This window comes from Lepisma saccharinum, chromosome 28 (assembly GCF_977018435.1).
Source record: "Lepisma saccharinum chromosome 28, izLepSacc3.1, whole genome shotgun sequence".
Classification (NCBI taxonomy): Eukaryota; Metazoa; Arthropoda; class Insecta; order Zygentoma; family Lepismatidae; genus Lepisma; species Lepisma saccharinum.
Window position 1 is genome coordinate 2,145,779 of NC_139256.1, and position 13,992 is coordinate 2,159,770.

At 36.2% G+C, this 13,992-nt stretch overlaps 1 protein-coding gene across 1 annotated transcript in view; it reads left to right on the top strand.

The window, feature by feature from the left end:
• The window catches only part of fs(1)N (female sterile (1) Nasrat), a 127,584-nt gene that overhangs the window by 84,036 nt on the left and 29,556 nt on the right, over positions 1–13,992 (top strand). The window contains exons 23-24 of the mRNA XM_083114198.1: positions 2,956–3,104; positions 8,494–8,740. Coding sequence (XP_082970324.1) covers positions 2,956–3,104; positions 8,494–8,740 — 396 coding nt within the window. The remainder of the gene's footprint in view (positions 1–2,955; positions 3,105–8,493; positions 8,741–13,992) is intronic.

Below are 13,992 nucleotides of genomic sequence, written 5' to 3' on the forward strand. Positions count from 1 at the left end.
GATACATGTGAGCAAAATATAGATTATCTTAAATACCTCTTACATCAGGAAAATTGGATAGACCTTTACCAACTAACTGACACGAATGATATCTGGGAATTGCTAATAAACCACTTAACATATTATTTAAATGTAGCTTGTCCAAAAACAACAAAAAGAATATACCCTAATAAGAAGAAAGTGCCACTAACAGAAGAAATTATACTTTTGAAAAGTAATATGAAAATAGAATATGAAAAATTTAGAATTACAAAAGACACTAAGCACCAGGAAAAGTACAAAAATGTAAAAAAACTATTCAAGAAAGCCATAAAGAATCAAAAATCAAATATTTTCAGTAAACAAATAAAAAAGTCTGTTAATAAACAAAAAGCCATTTGGAAAATAGTAAACAATCACCGTGTATCAAACACAAACAATGATAAAGCAAACATAAAAGTCATCAAGGATGACACTGAAGTAATTGACCCGAATATCATATGCAACTTATTCAACGAATATTTTATAAACTTAACCAACACAAACGGAGAGAATGAAAATAATGACAAAACACTAGAGATCCCAATCGAGAAATATCAGTCAAACAGTATATATATCCCAGAAATAAGTGCTAATGAGTTAAAAAAAGTTATACAAGGTTTAAAAAACAAAAAATCACATGGACCTGATGAATGGTCAGCTGAACTTATTAAATCCTGCTCAGAATCTATTTTAGAACCCCTGCTGTATGCAGTCAACAATTCAATAAAATTTGGTACATTCCCCAAAGTTCTAAAACACAGCACAGTGATACCCATATTCAAAAAAGGAGCTGCAACAGACATTGAGAACTACAGACCTATCTCCCTAACATCTGCTTTTTCAAAGATATTGGAAAAAATTTTATCAAATTATATTATAAAGTTTTGTAACAAATATAACATAATAAACAGAAACCAGCATGGATTCCAGAAAGGGAAATCAATAAACACAGCTCTAGCACAGTTAATTGATTATGTAACCAAAACATTAGAGAAACACGAAGCTGCAAACACTATATATCTAGATCTTTCCAAGGCATTTGATAGGGTAAAACATGACCTGCTTATGGTCAAACTAAGCAATATAGGAATAAGAGGGATAGCTTATGAACTTATACAATCTTATCTACAGGACAGAATGCAAATTACTCAAATAAGCTACAACATGCATGGTATAGTCACTAACTTTAAATCACAAAGTAGGAAAGTGTTAATGGGGGTACCCCAAGGATCAATCCTGGGGCCCCTGCTCTTTATTTTGTACATAAACAATGTACCAGAATACCCAAACACAAAAATTGTCACCTATGCCGATGACACAACTGTTCTTGCCAGAGGTATCGACCCTAGGAAGCTTGAAATAAACACTTTTATCACCATAAACCAACTGGCACAATACTTAACTTCACATGGATTAATAATAAATAACAATAAAACAAAATTTATGATATTCAATACAATCCGAAACATGGATTTTGAGTTACAAACACTATGCATAGACAATGTGCTCATAGAAACTGTATCTTCAGTAAAGTTTTTGGGAATAACACTAGATCAAAAATTAACGTGGGAAGAACAAATTAACAACATCTGCAGTAAATTATCATCTAATCTATACCTGCTAAAACAAATGGCTGAATATAATTTAACAGAAATTAACAAATGCATATATTATGGACTAATTTACCCCTATGTTGAATATGGCATAATAGCTTGGGGTGGATCATTTTATAATAATACTGTCAGAATACTGATACTTCAAAAGAGAGCACTTAGAATAATGTACAAACTAGGCTGTAGGGAATCTTGCAAAGAGTTATTCAGGGAAAAACAAATAATGACAATATACTCCCTATACATCTATAAGGCTATAATGTTTGTTCTAAATACTGGAAGCATGACTAAAAATAACCAATTACACAACCACAATACAAGGGGGAAAGATAATTATTACCAGAACCAACACAGACTCAATATCTCAAAACAATCACCAATGAATGCCGGAAAAATATTCTACAACCAGCTGCCTCATGACGCAAAACTGATATCTCCAAAAGATAATCAAATACAAACAATAAAAAAATATTTGACAGATAGAGCTCTCTACAGTATCGGAGAATTCATGGAACAAGACAATACAAGGCCAATGTACTAAAAAAGGTGTATTTTAATTGTATTCTTATTTCAATCATGCAACAATGATAATGTGTTTTTATTTTTATTGTAGTGTAATGAAGTGTATTTTTTCATTTTTACTTTGGTGTAGTGATGTAATGTACTACGCAATGTTTCTTCTTTTTTGTTATGATGTACTTAACTAATTATTATTTCATTATGTATCTTGACGTTTTCCATGCCCTTTTAAACAAGGGTCAACGGAAGAAAAATAAAATTCAAATTCAAATGACGAATGTCGATTTTTCACCCATTTTGAGATCGCAACGCCATCTGATAGTTCAGAAGCTGTACTATAAGAATGAGAACGGCCTTGGTTGGGAAACGATGAGAAGTGCCTGAAAAACGCATTATTATTTTGGCATATATTAACGTACTTATGAAAAGAAATACTTTGTTTTTCATTTCCTGGCAAATCGTCTCGAATGAACATTCATCGTTTTTCCCCCTGGCCCTTCAAATCTGTTCGATATTTACACTTAATATGTTTAGTTTCTCTCAAAAGGAAATCAATAAGTATATATGATCATTTTAAAGTAAAATTAGGAGAAAAGTTAGACATGTAGTCCTAGAAGTGTAAGGGACAATTTCCTACCTGAAGAAAACTATCTTCACTTGATTTAGGAGACCCTTGAATATGTAGTATGATACTGGCTTCTAACAAGTCAGCCTTGCTCTCGAAATTAATGTTTTTTCATGTAGATATTTGTAATAAATTGTGGATTCCTTTTTTTTATCAAATTATTTCTTCCACAAACAGGTGATGTTGAATTCAATGAGCCTGTTGCAGTTGAAAACCTTTATGTTAAAGGCTCTGTGGATGGAAGAAACTTTAATAATTTTATAGACTCAGTGCCTTCAACTTGGAGTAATGTACATCTGGATGGGTCCAATACATTTAAAAATAAGGTAAGCAATTAAATTGATGTATGAAAATGCTTACATTAATTCATGCAGGGAAAATGTAGTTATTATGTAATATTCTAAGCAATTATCAGAATTACCACTCAAATAATATAAACATACCTGTTATGTACAGTGTGTGGCATAAAAATGAGTATTTTTGTTTTCATTGGGAGAGTTTCTGTAATTGTGTTGGCAACACACATTGATTGTCATTTGCATCAGCAACGTATGCCATTTACAGACGTGAATCACTGGAGTAGAGCTAACTGTGCTGTAGCTGTGAGGGCGTTTTATAAAAATGGTGACACTGTTGCCATTGCGAGACAAGAATATCAATGTTATTTTAATCTTGGGAGACGTGATCTTATTCAATCAGCCAATGCAATCAGTATGTGGGTGAAGAACTTTGAAGCTATGGGAAGTGCATTGAAGCAGAAAGCAACTGGTTTCAGATGTTGGAACATGCCATGAACAATTTCTGTCACAGATTGTCTGAGTCTAAACAACAAAATGGTGCTCACCTGTGCGATGAAAGCAGAGTTTGGAAGTAACTAGTTAGAAGTAACTCAGTTACAAGTAAGTTACTTTTTTTTAAGAAATGTAACTAACTAGTTAGTTTTAAAATCAAGTAGTTGTAACTGTTACTAGTTACTTCTTTCCAATAGATGTAATGTCTCAACAGTTACTTCATGACAGTTAAGTTGATATATAAGTGTCGTAATTTATTGGTAATTTTGGACTGTAAAATGAACCGGAACCATCGATAAACTACTAGTTTCTGCTGTTCATCTGTGACCTTATAATCCCCCCCCCCCCTTTGTGTAAGCAGCATCAGTTAGGTTTTCTTCATTGCTAGAATACTACAGGGTGGTCCAAAAGTGTGGAAATGCCTGAATAAAAATTGAATGGCATGATATTTCCAAAAACTAACATTGCAGGTTTGTAATAGGGATGGGGGAAAATGTTATAGGGCATATGACGATGACGGCCGCCATCTTGAATGCAACTTTAAAAGTTCAAATGGAAACCATGTCGTGTAATACCTCATTTCAATAGGAAATTTTCTCACGAGTTCAACGGTGTGCATAATTTTGCTCTAGCAGCAACAGGGACGAAGTTATTAACGTTTTTATGCTTGCTTTATCGTTGCAGGTGACGTAACACAGCATGGGTCTCACGCAGGCAGAACGCATTGAGATCGTGTTGATCTCAGGCGAACGAAGCACGAGGGTGATTGCAGACGATTATAACCACAGTCACCCAGATAGGGTCCCCATCCATTATGGTACAGTCAGTAAAGTGCTTGCAAAATTTCGTGAAACCGGGACTGTGGCTGACAAACCAAAATCACAATGGCGTCCCTCCTCATTACGGAAATTGTGTTCATCAGTACCTGGATGTGCAGTTTCCCAACACTTGGATTGGACGACGAGGTGCTGTGGAGTGGCCACCACGTTCCCCAGACCTCACTCTGCTGGATTTCTACCTGTGGGGACATGTCAAGGCCATCGTTTACTCTGAGAAAATTCGAGATATTGTTCACCTTAAGCAATGCATCATTGACGCATGTACCAGCATTACTGCAGACACTTTACGCAGGGTTTTGCACGAATGGGTATCAAGACTGGCTTTAACTGTGGAACGTGTTAATTACGAACACAATTTCCGTAATGAGGAGGGGCGCCATCGTGATTTTGGTTTATCAGCCACAGTCCCTGTTTCACGAAATTTTGCAAGCACTTTACTGATGGTACCATAATGGATGGGGGACCCTATCTGGGTGACGGTGGTTATAATCGTCTGCAATCACCCTCGTGCTTCGTTCACCTGAGATCAACACGATCTCAATGTGTTCTGCCTGCATGAGACCCATGCTGTGTTATGTCACCTGCAACGATAAAGCAAGCATAAAAACGTTAATAACTTCGTCCCTGTTGGTGCTAGAGCAAAATTATGCACACCATTGAACTCGTGAGAAAATTTCCTATTGAAATGAGGTATTACACGACATGGTTTCCATTTAACTTTTAAAGTTGCATTCAAGATGGCGGCCGTCATCGTCATATGCCCTATAACATTTTCCCCCACCCCTATTACAAACCTGCAATGTTAGTTTTTTAAATATCATGCCATTCAATTTTTATTCAGGTGTTTCCACACTTTTGGACCACCCTGATTAAAAAGAAAAGGACATACTGCAATATTTCAATGTTTTTATGAAAGAACTCGATGGTACTGGTATGTATGAAACTGAAGAAGACGAGAGCTAGCAAGTGTGCATATGAATGGAAAATAATGTAATTGCTTCTACGTGATTTAAGTAATCTCAATTCCTGGTAATTTAAAAATGGATGTAAAAATATTTCTGGTTAGAATTCACTAGTTTACGATTCTTCAGCATTTCTGGAAATTTTGAAAAAAATAATATATTTTGGCAAGTGCTATTCATTTAAGATGTAACTGAGAAGCAAATTTAACGAAATGACAGATGTGACAGATCTTTACTTTGGATTCAATAATAATAATAATAATAATAATAATAATAAACAGCATTGTGATTGATACAATAGTGAATTACAAAACTCATCTGGCAAATCAACGAATCAGGATGACCCCTGGCAATCTTGCTTGTTTATGTAATCATTTTGTACGAAGCTTCTTTCGAAGATAAGTGACTCATAAAATGGAAATGTCGTTCGACTCCTGTAAATTGTCGAGGTACCCATACACCCCTTGCATCCCTCTAGGGGACACAAAGACACATACACATACATGAGTGAGTGAGAGAAATTTGGTATGTTATATGATATGAAATCATGTTATTTCTATAGTTTCTAGAATTCCTCCCCAATGGAAATTCCGTAAATACGATGATAAATATAAATATATGTAGACTTACATTATGTACCGGTAACATAAGTAAAACAGATGTATGTCTTCACGAATTATTTTATTACAATTAAGGATTGATTTTTGAAATTAGTTTGCAAGAAACTTTCCAGTAACTGTAACTGAGTTATTTTATAAAATGAGTAACTGTAAGTGTTATTTTGAGGCAAGTAAATGTAACTAGTTACCTTTTAAAAAGGAACTTTCCGAACACTGGATGAAAGTTTCAAAATATGAAAGTGACTGTGTATATTTCAGAAATGGGTATGTTTTAGGATGTAGTTTATACTTGTATTTTTTTTAAAAATAAAATTTGTATTAGTTTCATTGCATTTAAAAAAGCAAATTTTTGTTCCACACGCTGTATATATTATCAGAGGCATGGCATGTATGACAGCAGAATGTGAAGAAGTAAAAAGTTACTTAAATGAAATAACAGAATTACCATCTGAGTATATTGCAGAGGACATTCTTTTCTGCAGCCGGCAGAAGCAAAGAGGGTGGCTGTTTCCGCTACCCTGATGGGGTAATAAGAGGAGGGTGTTGCCAATGCAAGAAAAGATCAGGGGAAGACTTTGGAACAGTGCGCTACGGGGTTATTCATATGCCTGTTAAAGGGCCCTCTTACCATTCAGGCCTGCTGGAAACAAGCCAGTGTTTCACACTGGATTGGCAGAATAGAGCTAAATCCTGCCTAAAATGGGAATACTCTGAAGCAACTACAGCTAGGCTGCACAGCCAAGGATGGATTTAACTACAACTGAAACCGGTTAGGTAATAGATGAAAAGATAGTTCCTTGGTGTGATTCGTGATTTGGACAAATCTTGCACCAAAGAACTGAGTTGGCAACATTAGTACATACAGCTGGACTTCCCTTCCACAATTTAACAGATTCGGGTCTGGCCTCATAATACAGCATTTTTACCTCTGGTCTGCGGTTTTTGGTTGTTTTTCAAAAAATCATAGAAAAAATATTTCTAAATATTTTTAATTTGTTTTTATTTGCCACATATTTCTTAAATCTACAAAACTTCCTCTTTTCAATGAACAAAAATTTGTTAAATTTCTTTTCATTTTCAGACATTTTTTAATATTTCTTTCAGCAATGTTTTGTGAAGAAGAAAAAAAGTACAACATTGTAACAAATGTTAATATAGAGATATTTTAAGTTCGTAATCTGGAAATTTCAATAATTAACTACATAAACTATCAATACATCTTTTGAATCTTGCATAAGAATACTTCTCATGTGCACATAACAAAAAATAATTACAAATTACAAGTAATTATCTTTTGTATGAAAAAGTGGCTGCAAGACACGACCATATGATGTATCAGTTGGTTCTGCATCATCTGTAAAAATTAAACAAATAAATAAATAAAATAAATTTTCATTTGACATACACTATACAAAATAATAAATGGAAAAACTAAAAATACATCAGGGCATGTAGGAGAATCAAGCAAGAGGCAAGATGAATAGACCCAAAAAAAAATACCTCTTCTCACTTCATTCATAAAATACTAGAGTTTGCAACACTGTTTATATTGTCGACAATAATTATTACGAATATAACCTACCTTCCAAATCTTCAAATTCATCTGCATCATCAAAATCGTCGCTAACTTCAAACTCTGAGTCGGAATCCTCTACGCAGTCTGGATCTAATGACGCCATTCTAAACAATGCACAGTACAACAACCTGACAAGAGACGAAATACGAGCATAGCCCGTTGTTCAATCGGCAAAGCAATTGCATACCGCCGGATGGGCTATGTCAGTCGTTCGTCCACATTGACTTTAAGTGCACTGCGGGCTACGCCCATCGTGAGACCCCAATGTGTTAACTGTCACTGGAGGAGCAGAATTCTGTCGTCTGCTCACCAAACAAATGTCAAACAGACCCAAGAAATATGTGGTTGTTCTTCTTCCCCTTTCCCCCTCAATTGAAAAGAAACACAGATGAAGAATTGACAAGACTCTACCACTATTCATTGGCTTTTCATGGTAACTGTCTCTACAAGTGTTTGTGGCTAAATCACAGAGTGGATTGGAAAAAAAAAAAACGAAGTGAAGATAAATCTGGATCGGAGGCATGTTGTTTTTTTGGGGAGGGGGTTGGAGATGATAACATCTACATCTAGCAGGCATAATTTGCCATACTGATGGCCAGTAACACTTTTGAAAAGTCACCCCAAACCACTGTCATAGTTCATAAATAATTTGCAATGTCTCTTCCTCACAGATCAAATTATTTTGGGGTAATAAGGCTCTTGTGACAGGAACATAGCATGGATCTGCTGCATCTGATTATTTAAATTTTGTTCTTCCCATTAAGGGATTATTCTCACTTCAGTACAGGCTGACTTATTGTGGTTAATTAAAAATATTTTAAATTCTTTAAAATTTAAACATCAATGTATGAACACACAGCTGTTTATTCTTAGTGTGCTGTGTGCATGGTGTGGTTTTAATATAAAACTTTTTTCTTTCCCACAAAGGTCTCGTTTCTGCAGAATTTGGAAGTTGAAAAAACCATAAATGGATTAAATGTGTCTGACGCAAGCCAAAAAATAATCAGAAGAAATGCTAGTACCAAAATTGAAGGTCATGTGACTTTCTTCAATGACGTCATTTCAAAAAATTTGAATTTGTATGGAAACCTAAGTGTGGGCGTGTTGTATGGCTGTAGCATTGATGAATGGATGGAAAATGCTATCTTCCTTGATGAATATATGTTTATCAGAGGTGGGTTATTTTCAAATCTTTCATAATGAATCTTTTTAAAATGATATTAGGTTATTTTCATAAACATAGAAAGTATTTTACCCATAATAGAACATAGCATATCATAATGGCTTAGAATTAGAAAAAGGTTTGTTATACAAAATTGATAATAAGAATATTAATTTGATTAACTAAGGAAATAAAAACAAGCAGTTAACATTGCTTATTAAATTATTCTTATTCGTTGCTTTGAGCATTTTTCTTCCATACACAAGTACTATTTCATACACCTGCAAATTGTAAATTTGTTTTTCTCGCAGTTTTCTAAATAGCCAGATGAAAATAATTAATGTATTTTGACATAATTGTAATCAACATTTCACTCCAAAAAATATAATATTCCTATACCGAGTGTTTCATAACTAATTGATGGGTTACAAAAATTTATTGCAAGTAAACTATTGAACTTAACGTTAATGAAACCAGTCCAGAATGATTGAGGAATGCAAACAGTTTGCATGTGTGTGTTTTGTTAAGCTGAGTTTTCATATCCCTGCCCTAGGTGACACTGAAATCACCTACATCACAAATGAGCAGGGCACAATTATTGTTTTCTGTTAAATTGTGGCTTTTGTGAGTTTAATTTGTAGAACTTAGCAATGCATATTGCTAATGTAACAGAATATTCTGTTAGACAAACACTTTTCAGATGTTGTGTGAATCATTTCTCACATGAAACTACTTCTTCAAACTGCTGTGAAACATAAACAAATAGGCTTAAACAATCAAAGATAATTTAAACATAAAAAAGGTCTATTTTTATAATAGCAGAACACTAGCGCCACTGGTGGTAGTTTGCAGAAACTTTTTCAGCAGCCCTCGGATAATAATGGAAAGTCAAATGAAAACCTTCATTTGTTTTTGTGGCTTACCTAGTAGATTTCTGTATGAAGGGTTGCACAAGTTTGCTGCATTTTATCAAAGACCTATTGCTGATCTACAACTTTGAGGAGTTAGTGCCTGTATACCTTAAGAAGAACAAGTCTTTGGGGTCCACGTGCAGTCACTTATGGGCCACTGCAAAGGCCTTTCCACCCATCTGCTTGAATACTGAGGCTATTGTCAAACTTTCTCCTCCATTAGTAAACTTGTTGGTGTGGTGCACAGAGACATTGCATTTTCATTTGCCGAGAAATTTCTGTAACTTTTAGGCTGACAGACAGCAACAAACCACTCCTCTTCACTTGTGCAAGTGTGTAGAGGCGGCGCCATCTTTAAAAATCACAAAATTTGCTTTTAAAAGCTCACTCGGTTAGTGTTGCAGCCTTGAGGTTGTTTTGTAAATAACAGTTGATCTCATGTAAATTTGAGCTGTATACAGTCTGCCCTACAATTTTTATTGGACTTCTAAGGTTTTCATTTGACTCTTGTAATACTATTTTAAGTTCTTAGTTTGGAAAGAATTTAGATAAGAAAAACATTTCTCTGTATGTAAGTGAAATGCTTTTACAATTTTTATTATAATCATTACAACTACTCAAGGGTCATTCATTCCATGCCAAATCTTCGCAGCTCCCAACTCGACCATCTCAGATTTTCATGAAATTTGGAAGCTTGGTAGAGGACATGATGTAACTTACATGTGTAAAATTTTAACTCTCACTGCTAGTGTATTCATACAGCAGGATTGGCAACTTCATAAAAACTCAAGTTTATGCTTACAAGGTCAACAAAAATAAATCATAACTTTGTTCTAATTATGGTATAACTTTCATCTTGGGCTTATTTTGAAGAAAGGAGAGCATAGTTTTTTATAAAAAATAGTCTAATATGAAAACATTTAAATTTTCATTTAAAGGTCACACGATGTGACCTTTGACCTTGAATATCTAAAAAAAAACAAAAAAAAACGTAATTTCAATTTTTGTGGAAATAAGGTATGTTATACAGTTTTCTAGAGGAAATCCTGAGCTATCAATTTGGTCCAGTGGCTTTAGGACGTAAATCACATAGTTTGTTACATATTTTCTGCTATTTGTGTCAGAAACCAACTTTTATGTCTATTCTAAAAGTTAAGTAAATAATTGGAGCTTTCTAATTCAATTAGGATTCAAGGTAGCTCCTTCAAATAAAAACCATAATTTAGCAAAATGTCTGCTCTAACATTTTTGTTATATTCACTTTTTGTGTACAATTCACAATTTTTTGAGATATTACGATGTGTATTCGGAAAGTAAGTACCGAAAGGATGTAAAAAATAAAGTAAAATAGTTTCGTATTTTTTTTATTTGCATTGCATTCTACAGACCTTAAACTACTTTTCTACATAGTTTCAACCATTGTTCAAGCATTTGTCATAGCGTGGCACTAGTTTTTGTATCCCATCATCATAGAAAGTTCCTACCTGTGACGAAAGCCATCCATGCACTGCTGCTTTGACGTCATTCTCATCGAAACGCTGACCAGCAAGAAACTTCAGATGAAGAAAGAGATGGTAGTCACTTGGTGCCAAGGCAGGGCTGTTGGCAGATGAACAAATTGTTCCCAGCTGAATGACGTGATGACATTTTGAGTTTGTTGGGCCGTATGTGGACAAGCATTGTCGTGAATCAACACAATGCCTTCCCTAAGCATTCCGCGTGTTTCGTTTTGAATTGCATGACGCAGCCGGATTAATGTGTCAAGCAGGCATCTTCGTTGGTGGTCTGTCCTCTAGGCAAGAATTCAACCATTGTTGCATTGAGAAAACAAATTACAGACCAGACTGCACAGTTGGCGGGCCGAATGATTTTCTTGAACATTTCAAACCTTCAGAAAACTACGAAGAAAAAGCATGACCTGCTCCCACGCATGCCTGTGGCTAACTAACGGATGAAGGACGTCAGCGAGAACTCACACGGTCGTGACTGCATCGCTACAGCGGCAAGCGCTGCCTATGGCCGTGTGCTACTAATATTGCTAGTTCAATCGGAAAGTGCTTTGGGGCGTCTAATTTGACAACAGCACCACCGGGGACAAACAACCAAAACCTGGCGACGTTCTTCTCGCCAGAGGTAAATAATATCAAAAGATTGGGAAATGACACAGTTCTGAAATCATCTCCTCACTTATTAACTTTCCTGAATATTCCGTATATGAGTATATCCTTGATCATCATAATCTACTATTTACAATGTTATTTATTTCTTATATACATTTTTATACTCTTCATTTACTTATTTCCTATTTACTATAATACATATAATCATCTTTCTCCTTCTGATTTCTAAAATCAACACTTTTTCTCGTTCTTTGGCACGCTGCCATCTGTCGTCGCTCACACAAAATATTCTGTCTCGCCTTTGTGATTGTGTTGGCCAATCGATAACGTGACACAATATCCCTCTTCTGCAACTATGCTCGCCTGATGCTAAACATGCATAATTTCCCCAAGATAGTCTTTACTTCATGATGTCCTGCCAATCGTAATTTGCGTTTCACTTTTCTTCGTCCTTTCCTCTTACGGATTATCAGTTAAGTCAGATTTTCCAATTTCAAGAGATTCTCTTCATCTTTCCTAAGTTGTTGACCTTCTAACAACATCTAAATTGTCCATATCAGCCACAAGAATTCTTCACATCAGCATTAATTGCATATCAGCATGTATCTCGATAAATTTTTCCTGGTCCGCCTTCGACCTACTCTTGACATCAAAATCTTTCTGTGCCTCTGTTGCACTACTCTTGACATCAAAACATTTCTGTGCCTCTTTTGCACTTCTCTTGGCATCAAAACATTTCTGTGCCTCTTTTGCACTTCTCTTGGCATCGAAACATTTATGTGCCTCTCTTGCACTTTATCACGATACACAATGACTTTCATCTTCTAGACGTACAAAGAATTTGTTTCACTGATAATATTCGATCTTCTTTCATATTATCTTCTCCTTTTTCCTGAGAGTTTTTCTTTCAAAATTGACTTCTTTCTAAGCATAACTGTTCTATCTTCTTTGTTCTTCTTAACGACATTGAAAAGTTTACTTCTATTTTTGTATATTACTTCTTTGGCATTTTTTCTTTTACAAATTTTGATTTTCAAATTCGATCTTTCACTATCAGTCTCATCATTCATAGGGGGTGGTGACATAAATTAGCACTCATTGTTCTTTCCTAAGATATCACTTGCAGAATAGGTTTTCCTCCAACAATGGCTAATTCCATTCTCTCTGGCCCTCAGGGGACAGCGCCTGAACACTTCACCCACCTCCCGCCAGAATTATAACCTCCGCCTACACCAGTCCCTGGTTAACCGTGGATATCCCTCCATCCTGGTCACCAAGCAAATATCACGAGCTGCCTCACATACCACTACCACCAAGAAACCTGCTGCCACCAACCCACCTGCACCCATCACCCAATATCATCCCCACCTCAACAAAATCAGGCACACACTGCACTCTCTTCTCCCAATCCTCCACAGTGATCCCGAAACCAAAAACATATTTCCCGACAAACCCAGGGTGGTTTTCAAATGCCCCCCTAACCTCCAAAACATCCTGGTCCACAACACTCCTTCACCACACATCCAACACCCCCCTGCCCATAAATGCAACCGACCCAGGTGCAAGACCTGTCCCATCCTCATCACTTCTCACACCCTCCAGGTGCACACGGCCACTGACAAATTTACCCTCCATCCCAAAGGGACCTGCCATGCCTCAAACCTTATCTACATCCTCACCTGCAACATCTGTGGTGATTTTTACCTGGGGGAAACATCAACGGCCCTCAACCTCCGCATCAATAACCACCGCTCCTCCACCCACAACCTGGACTTCACTGTCGCCGTCCACACCAACCACCACAACATCAGTTTCAACGACTGCTTCCGGGTAGCGATCATCCACCTCCTACCCCAACCAGCCAACACCTCTGTTCGCAAAAGATGGGAGAGGGCCTATATATCGGCCATGAGTGCAACCACTCCACCTGGCCTGAACAAGGTCACCCAGTAATGCCCAACCCTCACCCACCCTCCCGCCCTCCCTCCCAACTCATCCTACACACTCACAGTTTACGACGAGCCTGGTGACGAAACAGTGTTTTTTTCGTTCTACGCACCGCTTCTTCTTCAATGGGGACCTGGCAACTCTGCAGGACCCCAACTTCCGGTTCCGTCTTCTGTTTCTTCTCACACCGATGATGCTATAAATTAGCGAAAATTTTGAATTTTCCTACTGTCCGGTGAGTGTTTCCTTTTACCTTATTTGATTTATATATATATATATATATATA